Source organism: Protomyctophum parallelum (assembly GCF_964188405.1).
Source record: "Protomyctophum parallelum genome assembly, chromosome: 21".
Taxonomy (NCBI): Eukaryota; Metazoa; Chordata; class Actinopteri; order Myctophiformes; family Myctophidae; genus Protomyctophum; species Protomyctophum parallelum.
In genome coordinates, this window is record NC_139713.1 from 33,632,051 (window position 1) to 33,650,414 (window position 18,364).

The following is an 18,364-nucleotide window of genomic DNA, read 5'->3' on the forward strand; positions in this document are numbered from 1 at the left end:
TGGTGCCGGCTAATCAAACAAAATCAACAAACTCATTTCCTCAAGGCCTCAGCACTCATTTAGCTTCAGGGTTGTAACCATCATTAGCTAAAAATAAAACCACTAAATGGGTCACGAGAAAAAAATAATCCCTTTTTTGTAATTTCCTAAAAATAACAAAATGTCTAAAGAATTGAAAAGTGTCCACTGTGGTTCTCAAAGTGGGGTCCTTTCCTTGTGGGGCGTTCCAGGAGGTCCTCAGCTAAAATGCGTTACTACAGACAGAATCGCAATCATTTTAATCTTTCAAATTAACCACTTTATCCATATTTAAATGACTGAGAATGGCAGATTATACCATCTAAATAATTAATGTCCTAAAGCCAAAAGAGGCCATGGAAGTTTTTATTTTAATAGTGTAAAAAGCTGATCTACAAGATTACATCACAATGAGTTGTAAGCTTATAGTTCGACGATTTCCACAATTCCTGTCGCCTGCAGTCAGGCGATTATAAGCATGCATTGTGACAGGCCTTACACACCTACCGACAGACAGACACCACCCAGGCCTTGGGATATAGATCTATCTGCCTGACACCACAACCACCGCATGACTCACTGCAGCATGACTCATAATCTGACACACAGAATAATAGATTACTTCACCATTCATCCACTTAAGCCCGGTTATATACTGAGGTCGCACGGCCTTGGTCGTGCCGATCTACAAGCTCACAACGCGCCGCAGCACGGTGCGTTGTGAGCTTGTAGTTCGGCTGCCTGTATAATGGCATGCCAAAAATAACCTTATCTGCAGGCAGAGAGGCAGAGAGAGGCAGAGAGAGAGAGACACACACTCTCACACGCACCTCAATAATTTATGATGGCTTTTTTTGTAGGTTTCACCACTAAACATGCACCCATTCTGGCAGGAATACTGTACAGACACTGATTTGTAATGATACTGTAATAATACTGTTTTTGCTCTTGAACAGACTGGGGTTGCCATCCCCCCTGACTGCAGGCATGGAATAACTCTAATCCATTTTAGACCTGTATAGCTTTTAACCACTTTAACCATCATTTTAAACTTTAGCTGTTGAAAAATCGTGAAAATGTGTACAAATCTTTGAATATATACTGTATATATATATATATATATATATATATTCTTTCACAGTGGACGTTTTGTAGAATCTTGGCTGAGGTCTTAACCCATTCTTAACCCTCATATGGCGCCACCGAGTGGCGCGATACGAGCTTGTAGGTCTGCTATTTTTTGAAAAATCGAAGAACGACTGACATTTTTTAGAATCTGATCTCAGGTCAGAATCAGATCATCAGACCAGTGTGTGTCCGGCGGAAACCTCGTATGAATCTGATCTCAGGTCAGAATGGGTTAATGGGCCAACTCACCTGTTTGGGGCTGACTCCAGGCATGCGCAGGTCCAATGTAAAGTTGTGTGATGACGACGGCGTCATGGCAACAGGCTGTTTGCTGCTGCAGTCGTTCGGATCGGACCAGGAAGTGTCCCTGTTCCTGTGGGAACGGCAACATCAATCAGCTATCTGCTTCACTTCCTGTCGCTTCCCGTTTTTAATTCCATTACGTGTTAATTCTACTATGATAAGTGATAAGCGCATGTCCCCAGTAGGGCTGGAGCCTAGAATATATTTGTGCAGCCGCGCCCGGCAGCTGGCGGGAACTAGAGTCCTCAACAGGCCCGAAGATTAAGGCCTGGCCCTACCTGGGCTCTCATCAAACACTGTACACTCAAGACACTGCCCCCCCTTAGATCTCCATATATGGAGCTGACCTGTTCCGACTTTCCATATGTTGATCTGACCTCATCACACCCGGTACACTCAAGAGACGGTCCATATATGCGGCCTTCTCTCCCTCATGCGTCTTACTGGTGCCTATATTATTTGGCCAATGTCTGACCGTTTTTTTATAGTAAAGTTTGTTGATTACTCTTGATCTTTGTGCGATTGGATTATTATATTTGAGCGACGCTAGGCTGGCTTGTTTAGCCCATTCTGACCGGGCACCCATTTTGGTGTTAGCATCATGTTATGCTTTAGCTATTTAAAAATAGCAGATCTACAAGCTCATATCGCGCCACCGAGTGGCGCGATACGAGCTTGTAGGTCTGCTATTTTTGAAAAATCGAAGAACGACTGACATTTTTAGAATCTGATCTCAGGTCAGAATGGGTTCATCAGACCAGTGTGTGTCCGGCGGAAACCTCGTATGAATCTGATCTCAGGTCAGAATGGGTTAGAGTACTAAACGTGACGTCATGTGGCAGCCAAGTCTATGGACTTTTTAAATGTTTGTTTAGAGTACAAACGTGACGTGTCGTGGCAGCCAAGTACATGGACTTGACGATGTTTGTCTAAAATATTTGCCCCTCACTTCACAGAAGTTCACACAACACCATTTTTGAGGGGTGCTAGTCCCAACTATACCCAGCTTTCCGGGGTTTGTGTGAACACAAACATTGGCTTGTGATTGGCTGATCACCCCATAGCAATGATTTGTTTGGCTGAGCAAAGTACATAAAAAAAAGTAAAAGTGATTGAGCATGGAATGTGATGTATGATGATGTATGATGAGAAGAGCGCCCCTCACTTCACACGTGTGATTTTATTAAACATTAACCACTTGAACTCCACCCCAGCATCGCATTTCTGAGAAGAACTTTAGCCAAAAATAGCAGATCTACAAGCTCACCACGCCTCGTGCTGCGAGGAGTAGATCGGCTCTTTTTGGCAAATACGTATAGTGTAGAGTAGACAGAGGGGGGAGAATATACCAACTACAGAGTGAAAGGTCGGGTTTACATCAAATCGACAAGGATCTTTTCTTCATTCCTAATTATGACCCACTCTCACCTTTTAAACCTGTAGAGAGGTGTGTCCGTGTGCAGACTCAGGCTGTGGCAGACGAGAGCGAAGGCCAGCGTGGAGCGGAACAGAAACGCCACCATGGTTCCCGTCGTTCGTTCGTCCACCCGCTGGCGCAACAAACTCCTCGGGTTCCTGACGAAACGGGATACAAAAAAGATCCAAAAGGGCAGCGACAATGACGGCTGGTCTGGACGGAAGGCAGCGGAGGTATTCTCTCAAACACCTCCGCTTTGTCGGCAGAGAAAGGACAGCCGCTTGCTTTGACGATATGGCAGTCGAAATAAGGAGGGAATATGTTGTCCGCTCACGGAGTGCTGGCTTCTGGTTTGGTTCCTTTTTCTGCTGGCCTGAAAGTTCATCAGGAACCGTATCCAAACCCCTGCAACGAACAAATGCAACATTTAATTATGGAAGTCTACACAGTCTACACAAATGTTCAAAAAGCACGTTGAAGAGCACTGCACTAAAGCAGTGGTTCTCAAAGTGGGACCCCCAAGGATCCTTGAGGGGGGTCCCCGGCTAAATTAGTTAACATGATAGCATCATCAAGTTTAACCACTAGAAACCTAAATACATCGGCTAATTGTAGCCGACCTACAAGCCCACAACGTGTCAAAAGATTTGAACAATGTTTTATCTTTTGAAACAACTACAGTGCAAAAGAAAGAAACACACAAAATAAAGTGCAAGGTAAAGTGACAGTGCATGGTCAGCTGTTCAGCAGCCTGACTGCCTGGGGAAAATAACTGTTATGTGTGTGATTTGATGCTCGGGCAGCATTTTTTGGAAGGGATGAGTTGGAACAGGGTATCCACAGGATGGCTGGTGTCTTTGATGATGTTGTGGGCTTTTTTCTTACAGCGAGTCATGCACGTAGATGTTGTGGAGACTAGGTAGTGCTGTGCCGCCAATGATTTTAGCTGCCATTTTAACGGTCCTCTGCAGCCTTTTGCAATCCTGAGCAGTCATGTTGCCATACCCTGTGATACAGCCAGTTAAGACACTTATTATCCCGCGATTTTGCAACGCATTCTTTCACCCCAGTGTCAATTATCTAATGTAATCCTGGGCGCTACACATCCTCTGCCAACCTGGGGAGGACAGCGGACTGACCTCATGCTTCCTTCTATGCATGAGGAGGCCAAGCTGCTTCTTTTCACCTGACAGGGGGGAGTTTCCCCGGCTGGACATAGCGCGCGGTTAAGACACTTTAAATTATATAACGATACAAATTCACAAGGCCCTTGGTGCTTAAGCCAAAATGTTGAAGGCGCCTTAGAAAGTGCAGTGGCTCTTAAGGATATGCTCGGTGTTGAGGGACCATGTGAGTGTGTCTGTGATGTGTATGCCCATTGCCCAGGAATTTAAAGTTTAATATCAACTATGTCAACAGATGAACCCTTGATGGAAATGGGGGTGTGGATGCCTTTGGACTTCTTAAAGTCTGCAATGATTTCTTTGGTCTTATTGATGTTAAGAGGTTGTTATCGCACCATATACTGTAGGGTTAGATCTTCTACCTCCCTCCTATAGGCCCTCTTGTCACCGTCGGTTATTAATGCAATCGCTGTGGTATCATCCGCAAATTTAATTATGCTGTTATTCCCACATCTGGCAAACGTAAACAAACTGGACAACAGAGGACTGTTGTAAAGTTCTGGTAAGAATTGTGGATGAACATCAATCTCCTATGCACACAGACTGGGGCCTGCCCGTCAGAAAATCAAATAGCCAGTTACAGAATACAGATGGAGCTGCGCAGACCAAGGCCTCTGAGTTTCAACCCTAGTTTAGATGGAACAATAGTGTTGAATGCGGAACTATAATGATTATAGTTCCGAAAAGAAAAACTTTTATATCAGACTACTGTTCATTGATTATACTGAGTATAATCAATGATATAAAAGTTTTTCTTTTCAAAGGTGTACCAACTACCAAGGCAGTGTGTAGAGCGAGAGACATAGCGTCATCCACAGATCTATTTGAATCGTAAGCAAACTGAAATGGATCAATGCTAGCAGGAATGACGCTTTTGATATGAGAAATAACTAATTTTTCCCAACATTTCATGAGAACAGAAGTCAAAGCAACAGGTCGATAATTAAGACAGGTGACGGGTTTTTTTTCCAAGGCAATGGGCACAATTATTGGACAGGGTTCACGGTCAAATACACATTAATTTGGGGGAATAATGGAAATGTTTGAGAAGCCACTGGTTTAAAGGATGCAGAGAATCAGGGAGTGGTGCTATGGAAGCAGAGGGGGCGTGGTGGTGGCTGGTGAGGCAGGTCATTGATTGATGAGGACAGCCGTCATTAAATATACATGGTCACTGTTTGCACTGTGTGCAATACTTTACTCTGTCTACACCACTGAAAATAGCAGCTCACAATACGTCGCGACACGTTGAGCTTGTAGATGTATTTTTTTTCAAGGCCCACCAAAACACATTTTAGTCAACTAAAGAAACAGTAGATTTAGTCAACTAAAATCTCAAATATTTGCTGCCACAATCAACACCGCTGTCCACTCGAGTCGTTGACACTCGTTAATGTTACTTGCATCAAGGCAATATAAATGTTGTGTTTCTGCAGATACCGTTATTTCTTATAATGAAGATAATTTTTTTCCCTGGCACAAAAGGGGGATTAATAACACCAAGAACTAAACAAACAAATATTGGTATTAGCATCAGCAAAATTGTTATTTTAAACAAAGAATTTCCATATCGGTGCATCCTTACTATTTTTCCTTTTTTTTAAATTGATTCCTGAAAAGTAACCGTATCCACATATTTACGATAGATATGTTGCAATATGGGAATAGCAAGACACCATCTTGCAGGCCTGGTGTTCATTGTTTTGACAACAGCTTGGCTCCATGTCTCACCAAAAGCTACAGTCTTATCAACATGCATAGCTAGACAGTATGTTCTGATGTCTGCTCTCATCAGTGTTGCCAGAATTCGCAAGAGAAACAAGTTGCCATCTCTACAAAAACAAGCCCAAAACAGAGACTAGGACTATGGTGTGTTTAGACCACTGCTTCCCAAACAGTGATTCGGGACCCATATGTGGGTCACGGAACAAGTTGTATGGGCCGTAAAAAAGAAATCTCCTTTTTTCTATTGCCTAATGTATGTATTTGGCCATAGACCCCCATATGAGAATGTTTTGTGCCAGGGACCCCCCCCACACACACCCTGAAGAAGATTTGTCATCCATCTGCAGTGATTGAATAATACTAGCCAACGTATAAAATATGGATAAAGGGATTGAAATGCTGTATTAACTACTTTTTTTTTTTTAACTATGACAGACGATTTGAAAAGCTTTATCGATCACGTCAAATTTAGCACGCGATTCAACGGGTACAGGTCTAGTGTTTATTAACCCATTTAAGCCTGAGGCCGATTCTAAAAACGCCTCTAAATCCTGACCTAAGTTTAAAAAAAAAAAACTTCAACTATTTATATAATGTAGCATCAATTTCTTTAGAGCTGGAGACTACTACTTCCTGTTTTGAGCTTGTTGTGACAGGAAGCACACTCAGATGCCGTGGTGCAGATAGAGGCCATATCGAACACATCATGGCCTGAGCCGTTGGCTCTAGTATGACATGGACACTTTCTGCAAGCATTAGTTCCTGTTCCTGAGTCACACACAGCTGCAGCATTTTTGGTACATTTATTTATTTATTTATTCTTAACTACTCCTGACACAAGTTCAGTGGCCTTTGGTTTTGGTTAGAGTGTCCACCCTGTGACTGACAGGGAGGTCAGGGTTCAACTTCAATCCACAGCTGAGTCAAACGAATACTATAAAAAGATGGTACCCAATGCCTCGCTTCCTTTGCACTGTTGTGAGCTCCAGAAAGCCCTCGGTATGGCTCTAACAGGGGTGGTGTATGACAATTCAGTTGAAGTGTTCCTTACGCTGCGTTTTAAACAGCAGGAGAACAATGGCGAGCCACACTTGAATTTCATTGGCTATCGCCCAATCGCCGGACGACGTCACCCAAAAGATGAATTATTTTCACTTTGGCTCAAATTCTAAAATAGGTGTATTTAAACTGCTTTTATAAGAAATATTCCAGACAATTGCGATTTTATGGAAGATGCTAGTTGCCAAGTTTGACCACTTCAAATAGGCTACTCTAATCTTTAAAAAAAATCACACCTGTGTGAACTGAGTCTCTCTCCCTCTCCCTCTCCCCCTCCCCTCCCTCCTGGTACTAATAGTCATACTGGTGCTCATTAACCAACACATAGGTGAGTGAACACGGACATTGCTGTTCCTTGGAGTGGTTGCACCACTCAATAACTGAAAATAGCCTATTCTACACAGAGATCTTGTAGATCGCTACTTTCGCAGCGCAACATGCTTCCATAGAAGACAATGCTGACTTCTACGCAATCCAAATGACTGAAATCAGGCCCGTGGCTCAGAACTTTAATCCATCTACTTGTACATCAAGCTGCCTCACGCAGAGCAAACAGGAGATAGCCTCTTCCTCCTGACCCAACGGCTACAGTACATGGCTTTGAGAACCGTTGGTCTCCAAAGCTACTCATTTATTCATTTCAATAAGGATGGATTATGAGCGATTGCCTTTGCCCCCTTTATAGCCACTGAAAACATTATTGGACCCATTCTTCACAAGACAGCAGTATGTTCTGAACATCCTGACATTAAAATGGCCTCTTTCAGACGAGACAGATAAAGAGGGAAATGATCTTCGTTCGAGAACGGTCAGGGTCAGCTGACAGTCAGGGTCACTGTTGCACTGATCATAGGACATTTGAGAGATCTGACTAAGATCTAAGTGTTAAATAGCTCCATGTTCAGATAATATACTCATTGCTATAGAGGATCGCAGTCCCGCCCCCGACGAGCGGCCCGGAAGAGAATTTCTCATTAATTTGTCCCATAGTCGTTTCAAAAAGTATTTATTTAAAGACCTGTCACCCTCTGACAAAGCCAAATCAGATGGTGACAACTCATAACAAAAGAAAATTGTGCCGAACAAATAATTAGAACGAAGAATAAAAGGGCAGGTTACAACTTGCTGTTTTTCAGGTCAGAATGCCAACTGTTATCCAGTCAGGAGTCAGGACAGAGAAGGACACAGGTTTAGTTTGATTAAGTGAAATTGAAAGTCATGACACAAAGAAATGAAATGATCAGACAAAATTTGGAACTGGAACATGAAAATGAAGCTGATAAATACCGGGTAAGTACTTTCTCCTGAGTCGCTGACATTTTGTCACCTACCTGAAAATGTCAGACAGGGAGACTCTCTGTTACTGAACAAACACTATAGCTCTGAGCCACTGCGACCATATGAATGGTCTTTGTCCTTATGCAGCCTTGGATAAACAACAAGCCGTTTCCAGAGCGACAGGTGCATGAGAGAGGACCGATCTTAGGCAAAAATGAAGCAGGAAAAACTCCCGCTAATCGTCTTCAAATGCAAAAACAATCTGGGAGTTTTTACCAATATTGTGTTTGTGTTTAGTGTTTCCTGATGAATCTTTTTTTCCCACCCTCTCACTCTCTGCATTTGAGGATTCTTTGCCTGAACCGGAAAACACAAGCTACTGTATAGGCCTACAAGGTTGTACATCTGCTATTTTTGAAATTATTTGAAAATAAAACTTGAAAGTGTGAGAACTACTGATTTAGAAGGCTTTGGAAGAACCGGCCTCAGATGTTAATGGGTTAAGCCTTAACCCATTAATATCTGAGGCCGGTTCTACTTTACCGTTAAGGAGTTAATGCTAGCTGATCCTATTTAAAGAGGAAGGCTGTCATCTTGTCAAATTAACCATGCAAGGTGTGATGCTCCATCTGAGCTCACATTATAGAGAACCTGAACACAAGTATTAAAGAAGGTATGATGCTCCATCTGAGCTCACATTATAGAGAACCTGAACACAATTATTTGAGAAAATCACAATGATTTTGTATAATTCGTCACAATCGTTTCAACTTATCTATATAAATTGTAATTACAAAAATAGCATTACAAAATTAAATTAAAACAATAGGGCTTGTGGATCGGATCCACAATGAAACAAAATAAAATGATCAAATGTGGTCTGTTGATTTTGATTGATACTGGTCATTAGCTGTCAGGCATTTCTTTGAATAAGGTTTAGGGACAGATCTGCTCTGTGCAACTTCAAAAGCAAGCCAAATATAATTTACATTTTAATTTCTACTTGCCGAAAACACAATTTAATCGTTAATCGCAATTATTTACGTGGAAAGTAATCGACAACTGAAATGTTCAGATCGGTGACAGGCTACCCTAGTCACAAATTAACCCTCTTTTGTCCAGTGGTCCAGCAAGGAATTCGAGTGACATGCTCAGACACTTGCGTGAAACATAATAAAATGTACATTCACAGTCATTCTATCTGCTCTTATGTCTTCTGCATTTAAAAAAACCTCATGTAGCTATCTGTTACACACCTGCCCTGCATATGATGCTAATGTCTGTAAAAAAACATGCACAGTTTGCACACAGAACTGCATGTGATGCAAATGTGATGCAAATTGCCTCTGTCGGGTGGAAACCTCATATGTCAATACTGTATGTCACATTTCAGGATTCAAATTCAAATCCAAATAGCAGATCTGCTACTTTTTATACTTTTGTGTGATGCTGTACTCCTGTAGTATGATCACGTACTAGGGGTATTAATGAAAAAACACAAAAAGTTTATAAAAAAAATGGCTTTGTCTGCCCGACAGCAACAATATGCATCTTTATTTGTTCTATTAAACCAGTTTTCTATCCTCTCTTCTCATGGAATGCTACAAAACTATGTATTTTTAAATGTATTTTCAAGTCAGGCTAATCAATTCCCAACAGATCCCCAAACCCGTCGTTTTGGGGAGCGCTGGTTTCAGTTCAGTCAACCAGTCCTCTTGTGTGTTGGCTGGTGAGAGGCAGAGATGCACCCTAGTGAGACAGATACTAGTGAGACAGATACTTCACCCCGCCAAAGGTGCTGCGCTCAGAAAGCAGCTAAGCTCACATCGCATCACAGATGCAGCCGCTGTGAGCTTGGTGGTCTGCTGTTCTCGACCAATTCTCTGCACGCAACACGGCACAGAGCCATCTAATAGAACATTTACGATATAGAGGGGGCAGAAACCGAGCGCTCGAGCGCTGTTCATGCAGCCTGAACTGAGCCGAGCTGGAAATACATTGTTTTCAACAAACAAGGCGCAAACAAGAGCTATTTTAAGCATGTGTGCAACATGACAACTGTTTTAAAGTATTGTACAGTAACAACTAAAGTCTCTTTTAATGTTTATGTTGTACTAATACTACAAAACTATTTAAAATAAAAGGGATTTAAGATCATTAAAGCTGGGCTGTTGCCTGAGTCCAATGCATTTCTGCCTACTTCAGGTCCAAGACCTGGCCCAGTTGGTTGTCCCCACGCTCAATAGAAGTCAATGTAGGAGAGCCGCCATTGGACTGGCCCCATGAAGTGAACGCAGTTTGCGTAACTCTCTCCATATCTAAGGCTCTGGCACTGCAAAGCCTAAATTAGGTTTGAGGGGCTACAGCTGCGCGATTTGGGGGTTTGGGGGACAAATGCTCTGAGAATCGCCATTATTGTTTACACAAGTTGACACAACATATATACATATAACAAGGTATAGTATACTGTATATTTCAAGAGTGAGAGATCTCAGTAAAAATCCACCCTAAATAAACCTTCCATAATGGGATGAAAACAGCATCTGAAAGCTTGATGGGATCCATTTCTACATTGCAGTAATGATGAGCGATCGGTTTCTTTTGCCCCCGGCCTGCGTGCATACAGGTTCTTGTCAGTGTGACGTTGTCTGGGAATGAGTCTGTAAAATGGTAAATGGTGCATTCATATAGCGCCTTTATCCAAGGCGCTTTACATAGATTGTGCATTACATTCACCCAGTCACACACACACATTCATACACCGATTGCGGCGGAAGCCATGCAAGGTACCAACCAGCACATCAGCCTCATCAGGAGCAATTTGGGGTTCAGTGTCTTGCCCAAGGACACTTCGACATGTAGACAGGAGGAGCCGGGATTCGAACCGCCGACCTGACCACCAAATAGCCTACATAATAATTTTGGCGATCCTTGACATTTAAAGGTTTGAGCATCGACACAGACATGGGTTTTTTTTTCTCCCTTTATTTACCCAAGGTAAGTGCACATTTTCAGCAACGCCCTGCACATAGAAACACACAGACAGACTGTTAGACACACACATTAAAACCTGGGAGCTGACCAGTACAACCACAGTCTTATACTATTGGCCACTAAGCAGCTCCACTGGAGCAGTTGGGGGTTCAGTCAGTGCATTGCTCAAGGGCACTTCAGCGGTGTTGGGTGAGTGATGACCAATCACTTTTTTCCGGCAAAAGGGCGACCCTTAGGCGACCGCTCCCCATGGTAGCAAGCAACATACGATTTTCAGAAAACTGTCGTCGAATGGGCCTCAGGTCTCAATGGGTTAAAGTCATGCATTATTAATGAGATCCATACATAATGTCACCTCATTGAGCACAAATGAGGATGCCACCTAGACATGTTGCCATGGCAACCCGACTGGTTGTCAACGTGGGGTCTGGGGACCCCCCAGTGGGTCCTATAGAGGGGGTTCCAGGGGGGTCCCCCCCCAGCTAAGTGATTGACAGTCAGGAAACAGATCAGACCCCTTAGCCTTTACAGATGTGTAACTCTGAGTGTGTACGAAATGGACCCTTAGCCAACAGATGTGTAACTCTGAGAGTGTACGATAACGAAATGGACCCTCAGCCAACAGATGTGTAACTCTGAGTGTACAAATGGACCAAATAGAATGAAAACGCTCAAGAGTTAGGCCTAAATAAACACTGAGGATTGGGGTCCGTCCCAGAGAGAAAACATTGTGTCAAATGGGGGTCTGTGGACTATAGGCTGTCTGCCACAACAATCAACCCAAACGAATATGTTACATTATATTACAACATCATACGATGTTGTTGTCCTCTCACCCACCACACACACAGTCACCCACACACACGCGCACGCACACTGTGTGTCTCTCTCTCTCTCTCTCTCACACACACACACACACACACACACACACACACACACACACACACACCAAGGATACATCAAGGATATGTGTCGAGCCTCTTTAATCAACGCAGACACAAGTTACCGCCATCCCAACATGTAACAATGTAACTGTGTTGACATGGACAGTGCGGGCACATTACCACGAACGACCACCCGATGTACAAACAAAGCTGGAACGCCCATCTGTTTTTTTAGGCCCACAATACATCTGACGTGTGTTATTGTTATAAATATTATTATTAATAACAATAGTGTTGTTGTTGTTGTTATTCTACTCACCGTTCAGGAAGGTCCGCAGCAGCAGGTATTAAAGCGACATGTTGGTTGAATGATGTGATCACTGTTGCTTTTGCTTTGCTTTGCTTTGCTTCCTTTTTTTCTTTTTTTTTTGCTTTTTTCCCACGAAGACGTAGGTTTATCTCCTCCCACTTGAGCCTACACGCGCTCCGATTGGACGGTTTCACCGCCGTGACTCCGATTGGTCGGCGGAACACTGCTGCTACGTGACGTCATCACCATCCATTGCTTGTAAATATATGTATATATTTTTTTATTAATTGATTGAATACAGCATTAACAGTTTGCCCAAAAAAGCACGGAGGTACAGATTTATACAAAAGCATGTTAAAAGGATAACCAGATGTCCCCCTTTGCGTGGGACAGTCCCTAATTTCCAAGACTTTTCAGGCATCCCACAAATTGTCCTACATTGTGACTGGCAGGCATCAGTGTTCAAATGCCCTAATAGTCCCCTGTAAAGCTCTCTCATTGTCCCTTTTCCTGGAAGATGTGTTTTTCAAACCTGTTAAAGTAGCATGATAAATATCCCCTAGTCTACAGTACCAAGTGAGCCATACATGACCAAAATTAGCATTTTAAAACAAAATGTGAGATGCCAGAGGGGTTTAATAACAAAATGATAGACAATATTAGGCCCATGGTTGAATATGACATCAAGCCAAGGCATTTAATAGAAACTTAAAGATGGAGTGCCACCATTTTTTCCACCCTAAAACATGATCATCAGGTATTATTACAATATAAGGGGGAAGAACTTTTTCCAAAAAGTGTACAGTATTTGTTAAAATCATGCTTTTATGTGGACACGCCCACCAGTTCATTAAGTATGCCTGGTTTGCCTGGTGGGTGGTGATGGGTGGTGATCCACCTGAACTGAAGCCGCACCCACAGCTGTAGTTGTATGATAAAGGGGGAGGGGTTAGGGGAGGGGCTGATAGTGTGGTGTCACTATATTACTGTTTACTTCATTGGCCCGTTTGACTGTCAAGGGTTCAGCCTCCAGGAAGAAACCCTAAATACAAAGTCAATACACAATTGCACATAAAAACAACTCCAGTCTGTCTAATTAAGTACTGTCACCTCATAGACACATGAAAAACTGGAAAATTTCAAAAATTGTGGCACTCCATCTTTAAGTAATATGTTTCTATTACCCCGTCCCGTCACCCTGTCCCACTTGTCCCACACAAGTGATAATTCTGTCCTTCAAATGAACAGTTTGGATCTGGTCACTCTATCGGTCCTGTGAAATTCAATTCATGGAAATTGATTGATTGATTGATTGATTGATTGATTGATTGATTGATTGATTGAAAATTGTATTAACAGTTTGTAGAGTAAGCACAGTTTGAGGAAAGTACAATTATGATAATGCATGGCCTTTCAGAGGACAGTGTTACTTGGGGACATGAGGAAACAGGAAGTTCTACAAGCTAAACTAGTTTTGTGTTTGTTTGTCAATGTAGCTTAAATAGTTGGTGTCAGTCCATTAAAATTAAGGTGTGGTACTGTACTGTTGATGAGAAAACTATGCAATGGAAACATACCTGAGATTCAAAACAGATAATTAAGTACATGATGAGTGATTCATGAAGGCCATGTCAGGATTTAAAGGTATGCAGTGTCACAATAGTAGTTTGATTAGGGTGCCCAACCTTGATCAGACAACTCACCGGGGTGAGTTGTCCAGTATTCATCTACATGACATGATCTCTAAACAATGAATGGGTGAACTGATGTCCTATTATAATATTTAGCTGGCATAAGCACACGAATCCAGCTTTACTGGCCTTTTTCGCCACCTACTGGTAAAATAAAGACTGTGATGGATTTAATCATCTCAACTTTTCTCTCCCCCTCTCTCTCTCTCTCTCTCTCTCTCTCTCTCTCTCTCTCTCTCTCTCTCTCTCTCTCTCTCTCTCTCTGTGTGTGTATGTGTGTTGTTGCATAATTATTACAATGCCAAGTCTGTATAGACTGTATTGACCCTGGGGTCTGTTTTGAGTAAATATGCGGTTCTTTTGACTGCCTTAATTACATTATGATTATATAGCTTGGCCTAAATTACAATGAATTTCCCTTTGCACACACACACACACACAAAAAATGCTTACAAAATGCTAGGGTTTAATTGGTTAATCATGCATGTGCTTCTCAAACATTTTCATGTTGTAAGATTCAGTATGATGTATGTGGAGAGACCCATTAAGTTAATTTATAGTATCTGAGTACAAGTGCTAATTTTCACTATAGGACCACAACGGAAACAAGTCCCCTGGACTTTTTTGTGTTGTCCTTTAGCCTATAAATGTCTGACATGTCAGACATTTCTGACTAGGAATAATCAATCAATCAATCAATCAATCAATCAATCAATCAATCAATCAATCAATCAATCAATCAATCAATCAATCAATCAATCAATCAATCAATCAATCAATCGATCAATCAACACCCTGGCCTGCACATAGACACACACAGACACACACATTAAAACCAGGGAGCTGACCGGTGCAACCACAGTCTGATACTGTTGTACTGGAAGCTGACCGGTGCAACCACAGTCTAATACTGTTGTACTGGGAGCTGACCGGTGCAACCACAGTCTGATACTGTTGTACTGGGAGCTGACCGGTGCAACCACAGTCTAATACTGTTGTACTGGGAGCTGACAGGTGCAACCACAGTCTGATACTGTTGTACTGGGAGCTGACCGGTGCAACCACAGACTGATACTGTTGTACTGGGAGCTGACCGGTGCAACCACAGTCTAATACTGTTGTACTGGAAGCTGACTGGTACAACTGGCCTGATACTGTCGTACTGCTGACCGGTACAACCACATTGAGTCTATATTGTTGGCCACAGAGCAGCTCCACCGGAGCAGTTCGGGGTTCAGTGCCTTGGTCAAGGGCCCTTCAATGGGAGAGGTCTGATTCTGATTGCATTAAACAGCGTTAAATGATGACTTTGCCACTCAATTTGCCACTCATTTTATGCATGCGCATTATACCCTCTTATAAACATCTCAAAATAATTTGGGGACCCATACGAATGTACTGGAGTTGAATACTTTATCCAGCACTGCTTTTGAATTATTATGAATGTTCCTCACACTGACATGGAAAGAACCAGTAAACATATGAATGTATTTAATGCACTTTTATTAGGGAGACCCTAGTTAAGTACAAGCAAGTGGTTGAATCAGACGATCCACTGATCAGGGAGAGACTGTACGAAGTGCACACACAGAGGGTCCGGTATGTGAACATTCCCAGTCGCACCATTTACCTGTATATCCACAGTTTGTCAACACACAGTTTCCACCACTTGGCATGCCCTCGCGCCACGCAGTGTAGCTCACTTTGGAGCCATCGGACCACATCCACCAACCCTCCATCTGAGTGTCACTCAGTCCAAGCCACGTGAACCTCTGGTACGGGTCAAAGCTCTTGATCAGGGCTCGGACAAAGTTGTGCTCCTCATCGCTGTGGATGGACACAAGGTTGGCGTCTTCAGACAGGCAGTTCCGCTCCGCTCCGGCCCAGACCATGGGTGAAGAGATGTACTTGTAGCAGCGACCATTGAAGCTGAACCAGAATGGTGGACAGGTTCCGCGTTCTAGCTTCACCTCAGCATAGGGAGCAGCGTACAGGGTGCCTATAAATAGAAACATAAAGGTGACAAACTGGTTCTGATTGATAACAATAACATGAGCCAACAAACAACCAAGGTTCTTTTTAGAGAACCATTTATTTTAATGGTTCTATAAAAGGTTCCTAAACTGGGGGTTGGGTTCCCCAAATGATTTCCGGGCGGTGCCCCAGATGATTAGCTTAATGTGAAGCATTGATTTCTTCTCACTCAACATACAGTATACATGTAGTCACTATTAGTCAGTCTGTCAAAGTAAATGTAATGCCTCAACTCCTAATCCAAGTGTTTGTCAGGGTGGGGGGTAAACCAAATCCAGCATGTTGCGGGTTCGAGTCCCGATTCCAACGACCTTTGCTGTGTGTCCCCCCATCTCTCTCCCTGTTTCCTGTCAACCTACTATCAATAAAGGCAAAAAAAAGAACGCGTAACCAGTTAAAAACCCAGTTATACTTCATCGACTGGTGTCTCCCAGGGGTCTGTAGGCCTACTATCGCTCCTATATTTACCCCTCTACACCAAATGTCTTTGTCGAAAACAGCACTCAAGGCGTGTCAAAATACATACGTTGTGAGCGTGTAGACATACTATATCTGGCAAATGTAAGCCTATTGAGAAATGCCCCGAAATGTGGATTCTACGGTTTAAGAGATTAAAGGTTCCTCAAAGAACGCCGAAAAAGATGTGAGGACCATGAAGAACCATTCACTGAAATGGTCCATCAGTAGGTGATTCTATTTCATGGAATCACATCAGATTTATTGTCACACCGCAGGCTTACAGTTGTAATAAACCTCTCCATCAAACAGGGACGTGTCACACGTGCCTCAAGATTTAAAACTAGCAAGAGTAAATTAGACCCCGGCAACTACTGCCCTATTTCTATTCATAGTTCCATCTTGAAAGTTATGGAAAAACACGCTGAAAAGTATCAAAAAAAGTCAACCAAAGAACATTTTGTTTGTACAGGATCTCCTCACAGGTCAGTAAAAATACATTGAGGACTGTAGGAGCACTCATCCAATGTCACTTCGATTATATGCATGCACCTCATGGTACCGTAGCACCACAAAGAAGAATCCAGACAACAACAAAAACAAGAAAACACACTGGTCAGGCTACTGCTACGGTCTACCTGTCAAACTACGGGTACTTCAAAAACGTCAATGACTGACAACCAAAATCACAACACCAGAGGGAGCTCCACAAATCACGTTCAACTCAGATTTGGGTCAAACAAGGGATTAATTGTTTTCTGCTATGCCACAAAAATGTGGAATGCCCTATAGGCCTATACCAACAGTGTGAATCCCTAAAAGATCACAAACGTGGCTTCAAACTGGCCCCAGTAAAAAGTCAAAGTCTTTTGGAACCATATGGCAGTGGTTCTCAAGGAGGTATTGAGGAGGTTCCAGGGGGTCTCCAGTTAAATTATTTATAATCAGGAACCAAATAGACCCTTTACAGTTCTGTAACACTGAGAGTGTACAAAATGTTACAGATCCGGTTACATGTGGTGTACATGTGTACATTGTAAGAGGTAAATGTAAATAACACAGATTTCTGTGTAGATTGGTTTGAGATGGTTTTCCAGAGATAAAAAGTGTGAAATTGGTGTCCGCACAGTCCGTGTATATCAAACCGGGAGTCCTTGAAATAAAAACAATTATGAACCATGGCCATATTGAACCATATGGCCTTTTAAAGAACCATTTAAGAAGCATTATTGTTCTGTTACTGTACCTAGTGCCAGGCCCAGCAAGCATAGGAGTTGAGGAGCCAGCAGCATGTCAGCCTGAGGTGGTCTGTGTCCGTGGATCTTGGGTTTGGGGTCTTCTTGAAGGGTGTGTGTCAATGGATCTTGGTTTGGGGTCTCCTTGAAGGGTGTGAATTGCTGTGTCTGTGACTGTGACTTTTTATCTGCTCTATCTGCTCTCTTCCGAGCTGGCATCATTTGATTGGTCATCATGTAGTAACAGCTGCCGTGTTCACATGTGTTTTGTAGCCAAAAAGATTACTTTTTGGGACATGAGGAAAAAAAGAACCTGTGTTCCAATGGATCCAATGTGGTTATTATTTAGTCAAGTCACAAGCTCTGGGCTAATAATTTTAATTTGATAACATTAATTTACAAAACCAACTGAAACACGTAACCACTTTTACTTTAACTTAAACAAACTCAGAAAATAAAAATATGCATTGCATCACATATGACGCTTTATTATTATTATTTTTATCCCACGATTTTGCAACCCATTTTTTCACCCAGTGTCGCCACACTTCCTCTGCCAACATGGGGGGGGGGGGGGGGGGGGGGGCAGCGGACTGATCTCATGCTTCCTTCTATGCATGAGGAGTCCAAGCTGCTTCTTTTCACCTG

The 18,364-nt window shown here is 42.6% G+C and overlaps 1 protein-coding gene across 4 annotated transcripts in view; it reads right to left on the reverse strand.

Moving 5' to 3' along the window:
* pam (peptidylglycine alpha-amidating monooxygenase) overlaps positions 1-12,409 on the reverse strand; it is a 47,110-nt gene extending 34,701 nt beyond the window's left edge. For 3 of the 4 annotated variants that reach the window (XM_083793667.1, XM_083793666.1, XM_083793664.1), the window contains exons 1-3: positions 12,310-12,409; positions 2,878-3,271; positions 1,396-1,519 (exon numbers count right to left, since the gene is read on the reverse strand). In XM_083793667.1, the coding sequence (XP_083649793.1) occupies positions 1,396-1,519; positions 2,878-2,972 (219 nt within the window). In that variant the 5' untranslated portion in view covers positions 2,973-3,271; positions 12,310-12,409. The remainder of the gene's footprint in view (positions 1-1,395; positions 1,520-2,877; positions 3,272-12,309) is intronic. The other variant, XM_083793665.1, reaches the window with a different exon arrangement.
* Positions 12,410-18,364: the final 5,955 nt, after the last annotated feature.